This window comes from Trachemys scripta, chromosome 2 (assembly GCF_013100865.1).
Source record: "Trachemys scripta elegans isolate TJP31775 chromosome 2, CAS_Tse_1.0, whole genome shotgun sequence".
NCBI lineage: Eukaryota > Metazoa > Chordata > Testudines > Emydidae > Trachemys > Trachemys scripta.
The window spans coordinates 143,836,007-143,858,757 of NC_048299.1; the positions used below are offsets into that span (position 1 = coordinate 143,836,007).

Consider the following 22,751-nt stretch of genomic DNA (forward strand, 5'->3'; position numbering starts at 1 on the left):
AACCTCTCTGAAGTGAGGTTCTTACCCACGAAAGCTTATGCTCCCAGTACTTCTGTTAGTCTCAAAGGTGCCACAGGACCCTCTGTTGCTTTTTTGAGATCCCTTTGTAACTCTTCGCAATCTGCTTTGGACTTAACTATCTTGAGTAATTTTGTATCATCTGCAAACTTTGCCATCTCACTATTTATTCTCTTTTTCAGATCATTATTGAATATGTTGAACAGCACAGGTCCCAGTCTAGATCCTTGGGGTCCCAGTCTAGATCCTGCCATTTACCAATTTCCATTGTGAACACTGACCATTTATTCCACCCCTTTGCTTCCTATGTTTTAACCGATTACTGAACCATGAAAAGATTTGCTTTGCTTTGCTTAAGAGCCTTTGGCGTGGGATCTTGTCAAAGGCTTTCTGAAAGTCCAAGTCCACTGTATCCATAGGCTCACCCATGTCTAGATGCTTATTGACACCCTCAAACAATTCCAATAGATTGGTGAGGTGTGATTTCTCCTTTACAAAAGCCCTGTTGACTTGGTGCATTGCCGGCTTTCATTCGATACCTTGCAAGACATTTTCTGGATAACCAGGATGACAGCAGTGTGTTAGGTATAATGAGTACGTTGGGGCCTGACAAGAGTTGCTGACACAGACTTGTGAGCCACTGGTGGGCCTTCAGGTCACTCGTGCGTAAGCGTGTACTGGAGGGCAGGACCAACATTCCATCCAGGGGAGGAGAGCAGTGAACAGACACCTCTGCCCCAGCGCATTGTTGACCCTTCTGCAGCCTCAGATGTAGAGAGGCTGGAGGGTTTGAGAATCTGGAAAAGACCAATGCACAGAGGGTTCCAAATGTTTATGGTTTGTCCTCCTGCCATTGCACTGAGCTGTTGCCTGAATAGGGAGCGTTTTAAATGCCCTCGGAGCTGGATTCGGGTCTCAGTTACCCCATCATCAATCCAGCGCCACCCCGGTTGGAATCCGTGCCGTTCCTCCTTAGTTACGTCAGTCTGAGATCAGAATCCAGCCCTGAGTGAGCCGCTATCCTGCCCCTTCAGCCCCGAGCCAACCTCTGCTCAGACTCCGGGGTGGTTTAAGCAGCTCAGCGACAGCGCAAGGCAACCCATCTCCCTTGGCAGCATCCGGCCAAGACAATCGCAGACAAGTGCAGCCAGCATGAAGGGGGCAAGGCGGGCCAGCTGGCTGAATAGCAGCGAGCGTGGGAGCTGAAGGGGAGCAGGTGGGGTAGGGAGGGCTGGGGCGGGCGGGGAGGGGTTTGTGGGCCAGGGTGCCTCTCTCTGCTAATCGGCTCTCCACAGAGCTCATAAAAATGCACAGCACTCAGCCAGCCTATGCAAATCCCATAGCATCCGGGGGGCCGCGGGGCTGTTCAGTTTGTGATAACTGTTGCAGGCCAGTTCAGGACTGGCGCAGGGTTGTAAAGCAGGGTCTTATCTTTCAGGGTTAAAATGCTGCCTTAAGAACGCCTCCATGTTTTATTACTCCTGTCCTGCTGGCATTGAGGTTGGGGAATGCTTTGCTGAGCACTCCCTCCCCCCCCCATGCAGTGGTAGAGGTGGCTTTCAATGCCTCGAGGCCCTCATGGAGGAGGATAAACCTGAGCTCTTTGTATTCTTTTAAGGGGGAATCGGTGCTGGATTGTCTACCCTGCAGAGTGATGTCCTCTGTCCACAGGGACAGTGGCAAAACATAGACTTCCCCAGCCACTGTCATGAAACTGGAGGTGGAACCGCTAGGGGTGAGCGGAGAGTTTATGATAGCCGGGACTGGACTCACTGATCCAGGAGCTCCCTTTCAGTCCTGTGTTGCTGCAGTTAAACATACATGGCCTTTTCACGCTGTAGTCCAGGGGTAGGCAACCTATGGCACGGGTGCCGAAGGCGGCACGCGAGCTGATTTTCAGTGGCACTCACAATGCCCGGGTCCTGGCCACCGGTCCGGGGGGCTCTGCATTTTAATTTAATTTTAAATGAAGCTTCTTAAACATTTTAAAAACTTTATTTACTTTACATACAACAATAGTTTAGTTATATATTATAGACTTATAGAAAGAGACCTTCTAAAAACGTTCAAATGTATGACTGGCACGCGAAACCTTAAATTAGAGTGAATAAATAAAGACTCGGCACAGCACTTCTGAAAGGTTGCCGACCTCTGCTGTAGTCTCTCTGCTGAGATTTCTGATGCAGCGTCGGATTCACTGCTCCATTATACTGACTTTACGGGGTTTTCAGAGTTCGTATGACAGCAGCACCTAGAGGTCACAGGATCAGGACTCTGGTGCTGTGCCTATGCATGGGAAGAGACAGCTTGCCACAGAGAGCTTGCATTCTAATTAGACAAGACAGGCAAAATATTGGAGGGGAAACTGAGGCACAACTCATTGCATGTAATCCTCTCCAACATCACGACAGCCATGCCTGGATTCCCAGCAGCAGCAGGGGGTGAAGGATCCTCGTTGTGCCTTGATAGTGCTCACAGCCACCCACTCCTGCTGTGAATTGATATGGCTAGAAAATCCCAAGGAGTATTGGTACAACACAGCTCGTTAGCCCAGGGCAAGATTTCGCAATGGCTGTGTTGATTTTTGGCCAGGTGCGGGGCAGTGGCGGGAGCAGGGACGGGACACCATCCATCCGCTTTACAGACATCAATGAGTTGAGCCTCACAGCCTGCACTGTTGTTTCCTTTTTACAGGTGAGGAAACTGAGGCATGGGGCAGGGACATGACTTTCCCAAGGTCACCCAGCAAGTCAGTGGGGAAGATGTGAAGTTAACCAATAGTTCTGACTTGTAGCCCCTGCTCCCTAACCGGTCAATGACTCAGCCCGTCCTCCCTGGTGTCTCAGCAGACTCTGGAGAGCCAGGGAGCTGTGCGCAGTGCGGATAGCTTTGACTGACTGGAGAATTTGACATTGTCCCTTTCCTTCCTCTGGTTTCCTCTGTTTATATCCTAGCTCTGCTCTTCTCTCTGCACATCTGTGTTAAAGCAGGATCCCTCCTGTTTGCTGTCTTTGGCCTCTCTCCTTTTACCTGGACTTTGTCACCACGTGGGTGGAGATCTGTTTTCCCATGACTGAAATTGCAGGGGAAGTTTTCAGCAAGGCAGAGTCTAATGACCAAAGCTGGCTTTTGGCCAGCACTCCTGACTCCTACCCTTGTAGAACAGCACCATGGGATCATTAATGACCAGGTTCTCGGTTTTACAGTACATCCCCATCTCACCACCACACTGGGACATTGATTCAGCCCCAGCTAAGAGGAAAAAATGATAGCAACTCACCGGCAACGCTTTCCTTGGCGATCCCCCCCTCATGCAACACGGCCCTCCTTAGCTTGTGAGAACTGATGGGAATCGTGGCATAAAGGCAGTCAGGCTGCAGAGTAACCATACTGGAAGGATGGGACTGGTTCTTTCTAGCTTCTTAATCACTGTGGTGTCTGAACTCCTTCCAGTAGTACATTAAGCAGCGTGACTGCACATCCATCATGTGGCGTTTGTGCTCTTACCATCTTCCTGGGAGAAGTGTTTGATGTTGAGTGTCTTGTTTTGGTATTTTATTTTAAATACACATGGTGCTTGTTTAAAAAAAAAAAGTCAAATTATAGGGCCACTATACACATGTAATTTGTGAATTAAACAAATGAGTTAAAAGTTTCAGGTTCTAGCCATGGCCTGGAGTCCCCCCTCTCAATTTCTGAGGATTTTCTAAAATGGTTTTCTCTTCTCCTTTGCAGTGTGAAAGATGCAGGAAACCGATCATATAGGGAGAACAGTGAAACTGCCTACACACTTAGTGCTGTCCAGTGCGTAAAGGAAACAGACTGAAAAGATTAGCGAGAAATATTTTTCCTAGCACTCCGATCTCGTTCAGTTAACAGGGACCGTGTGTGTTAGGGTAACTAGGGAAGCATTTTCAGACAGATGTGTGGGTCTGAAATTGATGGTGTCATTTCACACGGAATGCCAAGGGCTCTGGCTGAAAAAGGCTCTGGTGGTGGTGATTTTTGGTGCAGAGGAGGCAGTGTGGATAGCATGCTGGACTGGAACTCAGAACACCTAGATTCTGTTCCCAGCTCTGTCACTGCCCTGGAGCGACCCTCTCTGTGTCTCTGATTCTCCCTCTGTAGAATCATACTGACCTCTATTATAAAGCACTTTGAGAGCGAGCGATGAGGAGCACTAGGTAGCTGTATTGTAAGCTAGTAGATCTGATGAGTAGGGCAGGGCTGAATAGCAAAGGGCTTTAAAGGCAAAGGCCAAGATTTGTGTTGGGTGGGGTGGCAGAGAGGGAGTCAGTGGAGGGATGCCAAGACGGGGATGATGTGGTTGGAGCAGGGAGCCCGGAAGATTATCCTGGCCCGTGACATTTTGCATGAATTTGAAGCACTGTGGCTAGCATCAAAGGTGGAACAGTGGAGATTACAGTAGTGGTACCTAAGAGGATGGAGACCTGGGCAAGAGCCTCTTGGGTTGTTTATTGGTGGGCCATTGAAGAGAATCTGTTCCTAACTCCGTTGGTACTTGCTTTCCTTTTCTGATATTTTAGCGGTTGACACCAGCAGGCCGGGGCTGTCTAAGATAGTACTGGGGAGTTATAATTGACGTAGGGCTAGAACAAGCTGTTGCTGAATGCACTGTGTTACAGGCGGGTGGTGTGGGGCCACCCCTGGGGGAGACGTGGAGAGGGAGCAGGACTTAGAGAAGCCTGTGCTACACAGGTGGTCAGACCAGATGACCTGGTTGGCCCTTCTGGCCTTAAACTCTATGAAGCTCTAAGTTTCCTCCCTGCTGACGTGACTTCCTGCAGCTCTTCACTGGATGCACTCCCCTCCAAGCCAGCATAGTGTGTCTGGCCAGTGTATTTGGGGGGGCGGGGGAGGAGTGTCAGTCCGCGGTTCCTGCCCTTGCCTGTTTAGGAGAGAGCCAAGCATGCAGTCTTCCAGTGGCCACGAAGAGAGCTTGAATGCATCCCTATGGGGGCCTTGGTGGGTTTATCCCTCTCGACTGTAGTTCCAGTCACGATTTGCACCCACCTGAATGTAATGTATTTCCAAGGAGCCTCTCCCAGTGTTGAAGGTGTGCGTACCCCATGTATTAACAAAATGCACCACCTTACCCACTGCACCAAGACCCTCCATCAAAGCCCTTCCCAAGCCACCGCGCAGAGGGCAAGCTCTCCCTCCCCTCAAGAGAAGGTCTGGGAAAACAGGCCTTGGAAAGTAATTAATGGCCAGCATAGGTGAGCTCCGGTCCCCTCCTTAACCCAAGTGGGCGTCCTGCTTCAGGGGTCTCTTTGGAGAGCAGCTGTGGGATGGCAAGACGAGCAGGCGCCCAGACAGGTAGCTGCTGCCCTCCTGGCATTAAGAGATGCCCCAGTTTAACGGGGGAGGAGGAGGTAGCGAAATATTGATAGTACATAGCGCTTGCCTGTTATCGGTTACCGTAGGGCATGAGATCATCCCAGGAGATAACGCAAAGGGCTTGAATTGCCATTGCCCTGCATTGTGGACAGTCATTTACACCGGGGCAAGGAGGGTGTAAAACAGTTCCCTTCTGATCCCCATGTGGCACAACTGCAGAAGGTGCAGAACAAAGAATCCAGCCCTAAATCTGTGTCAGTTGTTCAGCACCGCCGGACGGAAACCAAGCCCAACTGAAGCATCTGCTAACTAGCTCTTCTTCCACAAATGCAGGCTGGTTGCTTGTTCCCCACCATGTCCTAGTAACCATGCTGGCCAAGGCTGAACCATCTATTTTTAATTATCTCTGTATTGGTTCTTTATCATTCAAATAGCCCAGCACTCCCTCTGAGCCCGGCCAGAGCCAGGACAATCAAGTTTCAGAGAAAAGACGGCCAGCTGCATTTACACTCAACAGAGTAACCAAAAGAGCAAATCACATTAGCAGCAGCTTGCAAACTTAAAAAAAAGCCAGCCAGGATTCTGGCCCCCATCACAGTCCAGTTGCTGTTTGTTCCAGGAATGAGGTTGGGGAGCGGGAGCGGTGTGGTTTACAAGCCACTGATCAGGCCTCCGGAGTGGAAGGACAAAGTCCCTGGCTCAGTGCTGAATACTGCCTGGAGAGCTCAAGTCTGGAATAACTAAACCATACCAAGGGGAATGAAGCATCTGGGGATGTTAGGGTCTGATCTGACGAGGTGCCCTCAAATCCTAATTGCTTTAAACAACACTAATGGGTAAAATTGACTGATGTGTCCAATTCGCTTATGAATCATCCAGATCTGATTATTTGATAGGACACCCACAGAAGCCAATCCCCTTTCTCCTCCTGGGCTCTTTGGACCCATGCTCCGGAGCTTGCTCCAGTAGGGGACAGGAGTCCTGGTTGGGATGGTCTTTGAGTACTTTTCTCACATGGGGGAACCAGAGTCGCAGCTGGTGTAACGTGAGCTCAATGGAGCAGAAGGTTTGGCCCAGGGAACCCATGTGGAACGAGCGCTCCAGCCCATCAAACTCTGATCCAGCAGCCATACACCACTCAGCAGCAGCATTGGGAGTGGAATGGGTGCACCGTGATTACATGCATTCACTCCGTTCTAGATTTTGCTGCAGTTTTAAGGCCAGAAAAGACCAGGAGGATCGTCTAATCTGACCTACTTGGTTGCTGTCTCAGCAGAGAGGCCAAAGACCAAACGATCATAGGATTTTCCCCCCCGGTTGCTGGTTTTAGGGTTCCTCCAGCTTTGGTATCCACAGGTACTGAGGAAATGCAACTCCAGCTAAGGCAGTGGAAGTGCTCAGCCCCTCTGACAACTAAGATCCAGGGGTCTCAAGTTGAGCTCCCAGTAACACACATTTTGTAGGTCTAACCTGTTTTATTCTTAAGGGTTTTTGCAAGGAATCCCTCCCTCTGGAGCATATACCCATTTCTGCTACTGCTCCCGCCATCTGTAGAGAGAATGCCCTGGAGGGGTTGGGACATTTGGTTATCATGGAAGTTATAAGGTCATAAACAAATACAATACCCAAATTTCTGCTCATGGCCCAGAAGTGCTGAAATCTCACACGGAAGCTTTCAAAGTACTAAGACCCTTTTCCCATGAGAATTTTTTCACTAACAAGGTACTAGCAAGAGAAGTAATAAAATATACCCATATACAATAATGGCTTCTAAATTAGCGGTTACCCCGCCCCTCCCCCCAAGAAGGAACTTAGAATCACCGTGGATAGTTCTCTGAAAACTGCTGCAGTGATCAAAAAGGCCAACAGTATGGTAGGAACTATTAGGAAAGGGATAGAAGATAAGACTGAAAATATCTTAATGTCACTATAAATCCATGGTGAACCCACACCTTGAATACTGCGTCCAGTTCTGGTCGTCCTATCTCTAAAAGGATATAGTGGAACTAGAAAAGGCTACGGGAAGGGCAACACAGCTAATCAAGGGTAGGAAATGGGTTCCATACTAGGAGACACTAAAAAGATATGGGCTGTTCAGCTTAGAAAAGAGACAAGGGAAGAGAGATATGATGGTTTATAAAATCATGGATGATGTGGAGAAAGTGAACAGGGAAGTGTTATTTACTGCTTCTCATAATACAAGAACTAGGAGTCACCTAGTGAAATTAATAGGCAGCAGGTTCAATACAAACAAGAAGAAATACTTTTTCACACAACACACAACTAATCTGTGGAACTCATTGTCAGGGGATGTTATGAAAGCCAAAAGTATAATTGGGTTAAAAAAAGAACTAGATTAGTTCATGGAGGATAGGTCTGTCAATGGCTATTATCCAAGATGGCCAGGGACATAACTCCATGCTCTGTACCAGAAACCGGGAGTTGATCACTCCATACTTCCCGTGGTCTGTACGTTCCCTCTAAAGCTCTGGTATTGGTCACTATTGGAGACAGGATATATGAGTTAGCTGGACCAATGGTCAGACCCAGTATGGCAACTCTCATGTTATACAACAGACCGGATCTGCAAAATGGTCTCCAAATAAAATGTTCACCTGTCAGTTGCTCTTTAAACATACACCTTTAAGGCTAATGTATTTTACTTTCATTTCTCTTCTGTCTGCAAAAATCCATAGGGGTGCATGAGGTAATATCTTTTATTGAACCAACTTAAAAGTTCAAACAAATCAGTTCTCGGAGCACAATGCACAAGAGAACCCCGTGTGAACAAAAATGGTTGTAATCCATCACTACAAATAATGCCTGGTCCTACAATAACAAGCTAGTGTAACCCTACAATAACAAACAGCTGTAACCCTCCCAGAACTGACACACCATTCTGTTTCATGATTTTGATTCTTGGGTGCAAATGATGTTCTTGGGTAGTTTAAGATTATTTGGTCATGATGGGTTGGTACAGTAAGTTCTAAACCATCAATGCAGTGGGAGGAACAGTGCTGGTAAGTGGGATTCTGGGGTTCTGGGTTCCACGCCAGGCTCTGATACAGGTACCCTGTGTGACCTTGGCATGTCACTTAGAGGGAAGTTTTCAAAGACACAAATGACACATTGATGCCTGACTCCCATTGAGTTTCAGTGAGAATTAGGACTGGCTCGGCACCGTTAGAGTGAGCAGGAGTTTTGCCACTGACTTCATTGAGAGCAGGATCAGGGTTTGTGGGTGCCTTTGCAAAATCTCCTCCTGAATTATGATGATTTTAATTAGCAGCGTTTGTATTTCGGTAGTGCCGAGAGGTCTCAATCAGTGATCGGTCCCCATTGTGTTAGGTGCTGCACATGCTGAGAACAAAAATCTTTGTCCCAGTTCCTCCCATCTGTACAATAATACTCCCTTTGTCTATCATGTCTATTTAGATTACCAGCTCTTTGGGGAAAGCGGCTCTCTCTTGCTGTTAGTATAACCCCTAGCCCAGTGGGTTTCTCATCTCACTAAGCGCTAATGTAGTACAAATAATACTAATCATTGTTATTTAAAAGCCTGCTTTTTAGAAACAAGCTAAACCCTACAATAACAAAGTCACATGCACATGACAGGAGGAGAACTAGTTTGGTGAGGAAACAGGCTTTAGCTTATTATAAACAAAGTAGCAAGGCAGAATGTTAGGCCAATATTTTAAAAATTGACTAGTGATTCTGGGTGCCTCATTTTTTTTGGGTGCTCCACTCAAGACACCTTAAAAAGGGGCAGTTTCAGAAAGTGCTGAGCACCCAGCCCAGGGAAAGTCCAGCCTCTTTAAGGGATCTCAAGCTGGGCAATCGAAAATTGAGGCATCCGAACTCAGTAGTCACTTTTGAAAATCTCAGCCTTGAAGATCACTCCCCGTACCACCTAGAACCCGACATTCTAGTAATGTTCTGAGCCGAAAAGGTTTGAGCCAGTTGTGGCTGAAACCTACTTAAACTTGTGGTTCATCTTTCTCTCCGAGAGGCTGTGGAAATTAGCAACACAGCATCCGTAGCCAGCTAACAAAACGATGGCCTGAAACCGAGTCTGGAAACCAGCACTGAAAGGTATTAATGCTTTGCAAATCGGTGGGAATTCTGAACAATATGTACAGTCCAGCTGCTCCTGGAGTTCTCTGGCCTGTGTACAGGAGGTCGGATTAGCTGATCACAGTGGTCCCTTCTGGCCTTGGAATCTATGAATCTAAGATGAAGCTTTGCTGTGAGGCAGGCAAAAGGAGAGCTTTGAAATCAGAATTTTTATTTAGGGTGAATTTGTATAAGTCTCCCCGAAATGACCGAATGGGTGAAGATGCTGCCTTCTTCCGTGCAGGTGCTTGATTCTTTCTTGCATGCTTTAGGGATAGCCAGCTGTCATGTAGACATTCCAAAATAGCAGCATTTGTTTGCATCTGAGCGAAAAAGTTGCTTCCCAAATCTGTTCACCTCTCATTTGGATCATCTCTAACAATATTCCCGCAGGGGAAGTGATGCCAGGTGTAATGTTGCGTCAGTTTGGCCTCTCTGTTATTTGCGGCTGAGTCCACTCTGCGTGTGCTCAGCGGGTAATTGTACTCCGGAAAAGGAAGCAATTTGCAACCTCTTGTTTAGAAACAGGAAATGGAATTTGGAGTGGTCCCGATTTCGTGCCGAGAGACAGAATTATGGACGTTCTTTCCTGCTCTTACTAATCCAAATGCTTAAGACATTCCTTGCAAATCTGGAAAATGGAAAGTACTTAGTCTTTGGCATTGGGGCAGGTAAATCTCTTTTGAATTCAAGTGAACCTGATAGATCCAGCATTTCTGAGAGTGGCACGTACCGGGGAACAATCCCCTAGAGTTGTTAGATTTTTCTCCTCTTGCCAGATGGCTTGGTAGGTCATTGTGATTGCTAAACATTTTCTTGGGTTGTATCTTTATATATTTTTGCTGTTACATTTTCATCCTGAATATTTCTAAGTGCTAAAATAGTTTTTTGCCCCCTGCATTTGGGCACCATCACATTTGGAATAGCTGAAGACCGATCATAAACATATTTCCGTTCAGATTAGTTTTAAAATTATTTATATTTTTAGATATTTTGAGTGTAATCTCATGTAGCCATCATCTCTCTTAATCTGTTTATATCTATCTGCTAATCTAGCTATACATCCATCACTTTTTCTCCTCTATTTATCTGCCTGTCTCACTATCTTTAGTTCTTCCTGTTTTAAGAGATTTCTCTCTCATTTTTCCAGAATATCAGTCATTGCAGTAGCTAGCTAGTTGCTGGGCTCCTGACATTGTCACTTGAATTTACAATATACGTTGGGTTTCCCAGTTTAAAGTAAGAAATCAAATAATTTAAATCAGAAGGATGCTGGATTGAAAATACTTTTTTTTTTTTTTTTTTTGACCGGGTGGTAGAAAGACAATAGTGAAGTTAATAGTAAGAGACACTATCCCCCCTTTCCCCTTGCAGATCTGCAGAGACACTATATCACTGTCCCCAATTGAAGTAGTCATCTTGAGGGAGAAACTGAAGTTTTGACAAAACCAAGTTGTTTGGCTCTTTCTGGCAAAAAGCTTTTAGGGCCCGATTTTTATAGGCATTGGGCACCCAACATCTATTAAAAAAAAATCAATGGGAGCTAGGCACTTAAATACCTTTAAAAGGCTGTCCCTTAGGCCTGGTCTACACTACCAGTGTAGGTTGATGTAAGTCGCCATGCACTGACCTGCTGGACGTGTGTCTACATTTAAATTTGTCTCCCACTGATGTAAGCTCTCCATTACACCGACATAGTAACATCCCTCCTCGAGCAGCATTGAATCATGATCAATGTACTGAGGTCAACACAGCACTGCTGCAGATACTGTGTTACCTATGTTGACCCTTGCAGACCTCCAGCAGCTGTCCCACAATGCCACACACTGACCACTCTGGTCACAATGGTTAATTCCATTGCCCAGGGGGTCACAGAGACCAGAAGCCTCCTCCCACCAAACCCCCAAGAATTTTTGAAATGCCTTTTCTGGATTGCCTCACTTAGCAGGTCTCCAGTGTTATGCACAAGGACCCAGCTGACCATGCTGGCTATGCAATCCAGACGCGCTCCGACCTGGAGTAGACAGGAGATATTGGATCTCTTGGGCCTGTGGGAAGAAGAGGCTGTGTAGGCATGGCTAAGGACCAGCCGTAGAAATGTGGAGATCTCTGAGCAGATTGCATGGGGGATGCAGGAGAAGGGGTACGACAGGGATCAGCAGCAGTGCCGTGTGAAAGCGAAGGAACTGCGGCAAGCAGACCAGAAGGGCAGAGAGGCCGACAGTCAATCTAGTGCCGAGCTGCAGACCTTCTGCTTTTACCAAGAGCTGCATGCCATATTTGGCAGAGACCTCCCCACTCGCCACAATGGGTACCACCGAGGAGCCTGAGACAGAGGCCCCTGGCGTGACCAGCGAGGACGAAGAGGACGAAGGACATGTGCCCGGGAGGCCCAGCTATGCCATGAGCCAGGATCTGTTTGAGACTCCACCATAGTCCAGTCAGTCCCAGCTGACAAGCCTGATGCAAGGGAAGAAACCTCAGGTAAGTGTGTAAATTTATTTCCCGTTACAGTGATGATGCCCCCAACTTAGCAGGACAAAGCTATTGACTTTTCCTTAATGTGCTTGTACTAGACGAGGTAGCGATACAACAAAGAGGTAGAGTAGTTGTCTGTTTTTCATTCCCCTCTAGAGTTAGGCGGGTGGCTGGAGGGGGATTGTCACACGTAGCAGTTTATGTCTGTACACAGAGAATCCTCCTGAGAGATCTTGAGGAAAAGTTTCTAGGGCCGGCAGCCTTATTTCCCCCTCTGCGGTAGGGCACTTTCCTACGCCAGTCCATGATAACTTCGGCAGGCGCCATTGCAGTGTGCAGGCTTTCAGCGCATGGGCCTTGGGAATGCAAGCTGCAGCTGTGCCTTTGTCACCCTCAGGAGTGGGATATCAGCTCAGATCACCATGGCCTGTGAAAAATGGTGCCGGTATTCAGCACCATTGCCCTGTACCCATAGTTTCATGCAACCAAGCAATACCCTCCTCATTTCCCTCAAGTGCTGTGCATGGTGCACTTGGAAGCAGACTCAATCAGCAGGTCTCGCTTAAAGCTTCAGGGAGTTCAGAAACTTAACTTTCACTTTCTGTTTCACATACTGACAGTGGTACTCTCTGTGTCTTCTATCTGCAGCTGCTGCTGTTGTGGCCTTCAGGGGTTCCCCCTCTACACCCGTGGAACGCTTGAGTCAGAGAAAGAAGAGGACTCAGGATGACATGTTCAGCAAGATCTGGAAGCCAGAGCTGCATCAGACTGTGAGCAGAGGGCCTGGAGGGTGAATATTGCAGACTGGATGGAGAGGGAAAGAACAGACAGGAGAAAGATCCAGGAGTCCCAGCAGGCAAAGGAGAGGGAGATGCACGAAGGGCTTCTCCTACTGCTCCACACCAAGGACAACCACCGCTTCGCATACACTGACCTGTGAGAGCCGTGGTTGTTGTATGAGTAGCTAAAATGAACATGAATGTTCTTTCCTCTTCTTAAAACTCTGATCCGTAAATTTATTAAGGTTTTGATATATTTGCTTTTAACGTGCACAGAATTTCTGCTGAAGTGTTTTTGTGAGTCAATTAAACTCTCTTGTTTGGAAAATAATTCATTTTTATTCATTCCCAGTGTATGCTGCAGAATGGCTGGTGGTAGTGAGGGCATCCACTTGCTTGTTATCATACACTGTGACAACTCATCGGATCAATGACACACACAGTGTAATGATCATGCATGTACAGCAAGCACCGCAAAATTAAGTGTTATGTTCATAGATGTGCGCCAAGCACCGCACAATTCTTAACAGGCCCCCAAACTTCAGGGCTGAGTAGAGCACAGTCCACCACGACACATTACTTGGGCTCATTGATAAAGTGCTTTTTCAAAGCCTCTCTGAGCTGTGTGGCTCCGCGTTGAGCTCTTTTGATAGCCCTTATGTCTGGCTGTTCAAACTCTTCAGACAGCTGCTCCACCTGCACCCTCTGCCCCAGCAAGAACTTTTCCCCCTTTGCGTCACAGATATTATGCAGGACGCAGCAGGCAGCTCCAACCACTGGGATATTTTTCCTCACAGAAAATATCTCGTGAGTAAACAACACCAGTGTCCCTTCAACCTACCAAAAGCATACTCGGCTGTCATTCTGCACCAGCTGAGCTGGGAGTTGAATCTTCCCTTGGTGCTGCCAAGGTGGCCAGTGTATGGCTTCAAGAGCATGGGGTAGGCTGGGTCCCCCAGGATCACTATGGGCATTTCAACATCGCCAATGGTAATCCGCTGGTCATAAAAGAAAATCCCTGCTTTTAGCTTTCTGAATAGTTTTGTGTTCTTAAAGATGCAAGCGTCGTGCACCTTCCCTGACCAGCCAACACTGATGTCGGTGAAGTGTTTCCAGTGATCAACCAGCACTTGCAATACCATAGAAAAATAGCCGTTTCTGTTGATATACTCTCTGGCAAAGTGGGCTGATGCCAAAATAGGGATATGCATGCCGGCTATCATTCTGCCACAGTTTGGGAACCCCATTGCTGCAAATCCACTATGTCCTGCATGTTGCTGAGAGTCACGGTCCTGCGAAGCAGTAGACAGTTAATGGCCCTGCATACTTGCGTGACAACACCCCCTCTGTGGATTTTACAACTGCAGAATGATTTTCCCGCTGACCTGTAGCAATCCGACGTTGCAAGTTGCCACCGTGCAATCGTCGCTCGCTTCTCCACTGTCAGTGCAGCTCTCAGTCTGGTGTCGCTGTGCCGGGGGGCTGTGGTGAGCTCTGCACACAGATCCAGGAATATGGCCTTTCATATCTGAAAGTTCTTCAGCCACTGCTCGTTATCCTAAGCCTCCATTACAATGGGATTCCACCAGTAAGTGCTTGTTTCTTGGGTCTAGAAGTGGCGCTCCACTGTTTGCAGCTGCTCCACGAATGCCAGCAGAGATATTGAATTGGTTCTTGCTACGTTCCACAGCCGTCTGCCCTCCTGGAAATCACCATTTTTCCCCTTTGCTCTTCTTGCGGCTCTGCAGCTACCAGAGGATCACTCATCCTGTGCTTGCTGCGCTCATGACAAATAATGCAGAACTGTGCAGCCTCCATGCTTCATTCAGATTTCGGACAGCAACAAGTCCTGCACAGATTCATGGGATTTGCAAAATAGGCGTGACAGTTATGGGACAGAGATGGCATTATGGGATGGAGAAAGTTGCATGATGAGAACTTGGTTCCACAATCCAAGTCACCCCCTGCGTGACTCATTTCTGCCCTCACGATACATTGTCAAAACTTCCCAAGAAAGAGTGCGCTGGATGATGGTGAGTTGCACACTGGGATACCTCCGTGTGCACCATGCATTGACACGAATGCTCCCGCAGTGCCAACGCAAGGAGCCACATATGTACGTGCATGAGTGATATACTGTTTGCGGCGGCTTTATGCCAACATCAGTTGCCTTGGCAATAGTTTGCCGTGTAGAGGTGCCCTTAAACAATAATGCCTTGGGCTTGCGGTAACGTGGATCTTGACACTGCCCCCTGAACTCCAGAGAGCGTGCCATATCTGGGCACTACCTATGCCAGACCAATTCTACCTCCTCACAAAAGCACAACAGAGGAGGAAACATGGAGAAGTTGGAGCTAATTTTTGGCTCAGCCGGGCCCCGACATGACTCTATAACTCTGGCCATTCCTGTGTCTTCCTGACTGGCCATGGTGGCTACTAGCCCCCAGGTGTCTGGTATCAGCGACTGCATGAGTCTCTCTTTCTCCCCCTGCCGGTTGGGCTTGAGTTCCGTGTCCCGTGGAGCTGGAGTGGTGAATGTTACAGTGGGTGCCGCCTTTGATCTTGTGGCTCACGGCCAGCATTTCCAAAGAAGCTTTGGGATAGAAATTCCCAGCCTACCTCCTCTGGTGCCTTCACCTGCTCCCATGGCTTCAGTTACCTCCGCCACGCCAATGAGTCCTGAGCCTGCTAGGCCTCTCCTTCCAGAACTCCTGCTGGATTCCCCATCCCTACCTCCGAGCCCCCATTCATCAGTGCCCTGCACCTGGTGGAGTCATTCACAGCAGTGCAAAGAGGGTGTCACATTTGGTTGTGGTGGCACATTGCACTGGTGTAGACGGCTCCACGTGGGACAGGGGTCCATGTCCCTGAACTTCTGGTTGTTCCTCCTCATTCCTCTCCTCCATTGCCCTTCTTGCTCGCTTTCCCATCTCCCTGGTGCCCAGCCAGGGGTTATCTGTGGCTTTTTTCCCCGCTGTAGCTGGGGCTCTTGCTCAGTTTGGTCCCCTCTTCCCATCCAGTGCCTTCAATTTCTGCCCATCTCTCGCTGTTCCCACAGCTGCTACTCTTGGCCATGTGCTGGTGACCTCTCGGAGTCCCAAGTGTAACACTGGTGTACCTGAGAAAGGAATCTGGCCTGCACTCAGATAAATGACTCTCACGGTGGTGTAAGTCAGGAGTAACTTCATTGTAGCCAGTGGGTCAGATGCTAGGTTGGTGTAAATGGGGGGAGCTGATCTGCAGTGGTTGAGGCTCTGGCACATCGTACTTACACTGGAGTAAAGGAAGGGGTATAAACACACGTCCTTACTGCTAGGCCGCCCTTCATGCCTGGATGTGGCATTGAAGAGCATTTTGCTTCTTGCACGCCCTCTGGTGGGCACTTCCTCTGCCCGGATGGTCAGCCCCAGCCAGTCCCTCCTCCAGAGTGCCTTGCTTGGTCTTCCGTGCATGGCTCAGTTCAGTCCCGTTCTGGGTTCAGCTCTAAACAAAAAAAGGATCCTTTGCCCCTCCTCAGCTCAACTTCAACTTCAACTCCTCCCCCTTGTCAAGATACTGACCCCCTGACTTCTCCCTGCTGGGAATCCAAGTGCCATTTAAACTAGCCTTCCACCCCTCCTGCACATCTATCTCATTCCCTGGTCTTCATCGACCCTGGCTTGGGACTCCTCTCCACTCTCCAGCTAACCCTACTCCTGTCGTTCTGCTTTCTGGCCACGGCCAAGCCCAGCTACAGGAAGGGACTCTCCCTAGTTTGTCTCTGCTGCGCCTGTGCTCTCTCAGCTGCGTGCTCTGACCCAAGAGGCAATCAGTCACCTCCCAGGTCCAGAGCATAACTAAATTGGGTCTTTCCCTTGCCTCACAGTGCCTAGGTTTGAGGTGAAATAGCAGCATTTTACCCAGCTGGGCAATGTAGATGGCTTTGGGTCACAGCTGCGTTCTTTGCTCCTGTCTCTCTCCAGCTTCACCTTGATCCCAGGAGGCCGCGAAAAGAGAGAGGGAGAAAATGTTCCATGTGGGCCAGAAAATAGCAAAATCTGCCCCTGCCAGGGAGCTGGTTAATCTGTGATTTAGAAACCTGTCGCTTTTCTCCCAATATAATCTGGCTTCTCAGCATTCACCAGACAGTCTTGTTCCAGCTGATTGGAGGAACCTGACTGTGATGTCTCCAGGCAAGGAGCTTATGCGTCCTGTGCAGGGCTCGTAGCTGTGTTCACATCGCTCACCCCTGTTCGTCGTTGCCCTACAGAGGTCGGCTATCTAAGAATGCGATGAGTGCCAGGCCATGCTTGCCTGATGCAGTGACTGCCTGGCTCTGTACCTGTTTGATGCTGGGCCATGCCTGAAGCTGTTCTGCTGGACCTGAGTCTGGGGGGGCGGGGGTGTTATCTTGTTCCATTACACGCCACGAGATTCACTGGGCAGGACTTGCCGCTGATGGGAATTACCATAGCTGTACCAATTTCAGTGGAGCTCTGTTGATCTGTCCCAGCTGGGGATCGGGCCCATTGTGTCCAGTTTCGGGAAAGAGGGGTGGATTTGCATGTATCTTCCCCACGCGGGTGATTGCAAAATACAAGCAAACGGAACACACGCCGAAGCAGCTTTTCTCCATGGCTGCATTTAAAGGGCGTGAGGTGTGCTGCAGGCGATCCTGCCAGGAATGGCTGAGAACCCGTTTGTTGTCACGGAGTGAAAAGGGAGGGTGGTTTTGATAGGCGTTGGCTGTGTGTGAAAAGCCGGCACACCTCTGTTTGCTAAGGGCTGGATTGTGCTGCCCTTACTCATGTTAGCTATGACCTTGTTCAGCCAGGAGCCCACTGAAGTCACAGGCGAGAAAGGCACTACTGATGAGGAGTAAGGGTGGCAGAATCTGGCCCTCACAGTACAGCTCTGATGTGGGAAAGGACTATGCAGCTAAGGCACTGGGTTGTTTATCAGCATGGCCTTGTGGTTAATACACTAGACTGGTGCTCTGCAGATCCATGTTCCATTCCTGGCTCTGCCGTCTGTGATGTAATATTCGTGTGCTTTAGTCCCCAGCTGTAAACTGGGGGTAACAATCCCTCCTTTGTGTGCGTAGATTGTAAGCTCTTTGAGACCAGGGCTGTCCCACTGTGTGTCTGCACAGTGCCTAGCCTAAAGGGGCCTGGAGCTAGGTGAGGACTTGTAGGTGCTACTGTAAACTAAGCAATAATAGTAATAACTTCCTCTGTGCATATGCCCAGAGTTCTGTCTGCTCACCCGAGATGCAGTAGTAAGCGTTGCTCTTTCTAACTCTTGCTAGCCCTGCAGTCCCGGGAGAGGGAGCTGAGGGACATTTCTTATTGTGCATCCTCAATCGAACACTTGGCTAAGGGCTTGTCTACACCTGGAGTTAAGATCAGGACCAGCTGTTGCACTTTAAATTCGTATCTTGCCCTAATCCGAATTCACTTTCAAGTGTGGACAAGCCTTAGGCCTGGTCTATGCTTAAAATTTCTATCGACCGAGCTTTGGCACTCGGGGCTGTGCAGAATCCACCCCCCTGAGCGCCGTGGCTATGCCAATATAACCCGCAGTGTAGACACAGCTAGGGAGACGGAAGGATGCGTCCCTCAGCGTCGCTGCTTCTTCTCAGGAAGGCGGAGTTCCCGCAGCGACAGAAAACGGCGGCATAGCTATTACTCCATAGCAGTGCCACTGTGCCGCCTGTCATGTGAACACGCTCTAAGTTCGGTCGGCTGCAGCTCTGCAAACTTGGCGATCACACTGAGGCTGCACAGGTGCCGCTGGCGGGCGTCCGGTGAAGAACGTGGGGCCGTCCTGATTTCACTGAGGACTTGCATTAGCCTGCAGCATCTGCATGCTTCTGGGGAGAGGGGAGGGGGTTGGCACCAGTTCAAATGAAGTAATTTCCCCCCTCCTCCTTGTTTTTCCTAGAACAAATAGTGGAGAAAGACGAGGGACCATACTACACCCACCTGGGATCGGGACCAACAGTGGCATCTATCAGGGATCTCATGGAAGAGAGGTACGTCCTGGATGGTTTGCAACAAGAGAGACAGGCGGAGTAAAATCCCCCCCGCCTGTGCAGAGGGCCCTGTGGAGGAGGGGCTATGCTGAATCAGTGCATTCCTTCACTGCCCCGCCCCACCTCCACAGCTGGAACTGCTCACTTTTCTGCCTTGCAAAGGACCCCCAGGGAAGAGGGGGGCGATTGCAGATGCTTCCAGTGCCCTCTGCTGGTCATGCTGCCGCCGAGGCCCCTGTGCCAGGGGCTGTAGCCACATCACCCCAGGTGGAATCTAATCCACGGGCGTCTTCTAGGAACGCTAGTGTTGTTGCCCCAGTTAAAGGCTGATCTGGGCAGAGTCGTGTCTGTGCCGGGGCGAACAATTCCTCCAATTTATCAGGCACAGCTAGATTCTTCTTCTGCACCAGGCCCACCGCTTCCCCTCCAGCTGGCGTGGTGCTTGTGGACAGCGTAAATGGGAAGCCGAAAAGCCACCCTCCCGCCACCGTGCTTCCCCCGCCGCACATGTTCTACTTGTGCTTGAATTCACCCGCCTGCTGGTTGCGTTATCCCGTGGTGGTGATGCAGGACGGGGTGTGGGATTTTTCCTCTCCTGGCTTGAGTTCCAGTGAAAGTTGTCTGGGTTTGTCAGCAGTGCCTGGGAGAGGTGCTGGTGAAAACAACTTTCACGGGTCCCTGAAGGGTTTGTCTGCACTGCCAATGGGAGGCGTGGTTGCAGCGCTGATGGATACACCTGAGCTATCTTTGATCCAGCTCTATGGGGGTGGGGGGTACCCCCGTATGGACCCAAGGTCCCTGGTAGGGAAGGATGCTGCTTCTGGGGGGTTTCACTGCTATCGTTAACTCTAGTGTAGATCAGTCTACAGCACATACAGTGGTCGCACCTCTGACTGCACATACCCTAAATCACTGTGGCCTTGGCTAGACCAGGATTCAGAGTTGGTAGAGGGTGTTAGCTGACATATTTTGCCTAACACTTCAGAAAGGTCTAGGGAAGGCACGGCACCCTGCCTTAAACATGGGCTAAGGTGGTCAAGGGAAAGCCATGGTGGGAACTAGATGCCTGTGGGAAACCACACTGGTTAGTCCAATTTGCTGCAGGGAGTCACTTCAGGCTTGGGTTGGCCAACCGGTTTGCTTTGCTTCCTACAGCCAGGGCTGGCAGGGCCGCTGGCGAGTCGTGCGCTGCCCGGGTGCATATCTGCATGGTACGCCAATGAGTATCGCATGACGAGACGTATCATTTGCCTCCCACAGACAGTTCAACAGCTGCCAAACTAAGCAACCGGCCAAGGGCAAGTCAAAACCTTTCACGGTTACTATTCCTTATGCCTGCGGTCAAGTCGGTGAAATTGGCAATAGAAAAGACCAGTGGGGTCACCCAGCCTGTCGCTCTGCCAGGGCAGGATTCTTTCCTACAGCTCGCTCTCCAGTGTAGTCCAGGATTTTTGGCGGTGGTTGTTTTTTGTCTCAAGCAACAGGGCTCCCGCCCCTTTCTCTTGGGAGACTGTACAATCTCACTGGTAGCCAGAGCCCGCTCGCTGCTAGTTAGGTGTAAATTTGTCTGAGTCTGGCTATGTTAGGTCCTACCGTTAATAGATCTTGCTGTTAGGAAACATTTTTCCCTTTGCTCAATTTCATCCCATAGTGCAGGGTCCTGCCACCCAGTTCTACCATCTCCTGCCTTGGTTATGACATCCTGGACATATTTGTGCAGCTGAGTTGTCTCCAGGCCCACGTCCTCCCCTTGGCAGATTGAAAAGGAGCGGAAGGGACTGAGGAGGACAGACGCATATTGCCTGAGCCGGTGCGGTTCCAGGGCGTTGTCGCGTCTCAGCAGCAGGAATGTGGGGAGTTGGGAGGGAGCAGCTTGCAGCCGGACAGTCAATGGGGGCTAAACCCCGTTGATCTCTGCCCAGCTGTGCAGCAGGATCCTGGTTTTGTGGGGTTAGTCCCCTGGCTAAGGTGTCCAGCTCTCCACCTGCCTGCACTGAGCATCATTCTGCTCATCCCCCTACTTGTCCCCCTGGTCAGGAAAATCAAAAGCAGGTGGCGCTGCCTTGATTTCTGAGAGCCCAACTTGCCGTGACTTGGGGCCACAGGCTCAGCAACAGGCCCTCAGGTTGGGCACCGAAAATCACTAGAGAAAACCCTCAGCCACTGTACACACCTGCCATGGAGGGGCTGCTGGCAGCTGCTTGGGGAGCACGTGCGCTCCCTTGCCCCTCTGCCCCGGGTCCCACCGAGGGGCTGGGATGTTTGGACTTGGCAGGGAAGGGTTGGTTTGCTAATCCCAGGCTAATCTAATCGAGCCCTCCAGCTCTTCAGGTCTGGGAAAGCCGAGTAAAATCCTCGCCCCATTGCAGGCCAAACTCCTACGGACATCGCCGTGGCCAGGACTTCACCCTGGGGTTGGAGACGGAGACGGTACTAGCCAGGGGGAGGGAATGGGCTTTGCACCAGCTGTGCTTCCCCTGGATTCTGGACTATTCTAGGGGCCAAAATATCCCCCCACCCCCCCAGCGTAAACAAACAGGGCCCATCTCAGCCTGGCTGTGGCAAAGCCCAGAATCCTGCTCCAGGCCTTTCCCCTATGTGATGAATGGGCTGGTGTCAGATCTGCTTGTTCTCCATTGTGCAGCGTGCAGGAATATGCCTGCGGGGGGGCGGGGGGAGCGGCAAAGTACCACGCAGGCAGGTGGGATCCAGATTAACTGGGTTACACCCCAGGGATTGAGTCATGGCGCTGAGTCAGCTAGAAATACAGCGTCACCAGGGTTGATGGCATTACGTCACTGACCCTGGAGGCATGGTGAGTCATGGGGGAACAGGCGAGCCATTGAAAGGAACCCACAACCCCCTCCGGGGCAGGGGGTAATTACTGACACCACATGAATGCCCTCAGAGCCTACAGACATTGACTGGTCCTGTTCCAGAAAGGTACCGAACACCCCTGAGAGGTGTTGACTGACCTCAACTCCCATGCAAGTCAGTAGTGCTTGGCAGGATCGGGCCCCTAATGAGGCATAAATCCTCATTGGCTTGGAGTCTTGCCTCTGCCACCAACTGTGTCATCTTCAAGCAAGCCACGTATTAAATCGCTCTGTGCCTCAGTTTCCCCATCTTGCCCGCCTTCCAGAGGGGGTTGTGAGGCTGAAGTTAGGTAATCTTTGTGAAGTGAATTGAGGTCCTTGAATAGAAGGGGAGGATGCAAGTGCAAATGTTTTTAAAAAGTGAAATCAACAGGTTTTGTTGTTTCATGTTCTCAGTCTGGGCTTGTGGGAATTAAATTTCCTGCCCATGAGCCTGTGCAGTGAGCACCCCCTGTGGATTCTGGAAGCTTTGCAGCTCAGGGCAATAGAAATTCACCCGCACCGTTTCAGCAGATAGTCTTTTCACAGCAATAATGTGGAGTTTTATTGTGTTATTACACCTGTCTGTGCTTCTAGGTCAGAGGATACAGCATTTGCAGCTTGGGAATGACTTCAGCATCAGAACTGCACGTGCCGAGCCAGGCTGTGCACTCGGTCGGGGTAGATCTGGAAGCACTGCACTGGCACCAGTGGCTATTCGCCAGTTCAGCTGAGCACAGGCTCATCCATTGGGCACCATAGAGCTTTGGTGGAGCTATTCCTTGAAAAACTCCCACCAGGAATCCCAGTGTGCATAAGGGTGTCTAAGCTCCCTTCACTAAATGGGCTGGGTTTAATTCAAGGACGGGAGTGGACAGGTTTTCTCCAAAGCACCCAGCGTTGGGCCTCACTCTGCTTCCGCTGAAATCAACAATAAAGCCCCCATTGACTTCAGCGGGAACAACGCTGAGCGCTTCAGAAGATCCCTCCCAAGATGTGCAGCAGCAAGTTTTGGGCTGTCATATGCCCTGGTTTCCATCGCTGGAGCAGGCAGGTCATTGTAAGGCAGGTCTAGGACCCAGGGTTGCAGGGTCCTAGGTGACCAATGCCTCCACCTCACCACTGGGGAGCCAG

General features: G+C 49.8%; 1 protein-coding gene across 1 annotated transcript in view; it reads left to right on the forward strand.

Annotated features, from left to right (window-relative positions):
* The window catches only part of TET3 (tet methylcytosine dioxygenase 3), a 158,090-nt gene that overhangs the window by 113,223 nt on the left and 22,116 nt on the right, over window positions 1-22,751 (forward strand). The window contains exon 5 of the mRNA XM_034761729.1: window positions 18,672-18,762. Coding sequence (XP_034617620.1) covers window positions 18,672-18,762 — 91 coding nt within the window. The remainder of the gene's footprint in view (window positions 1-18,671; window positions 18,763-22,751) is intronic.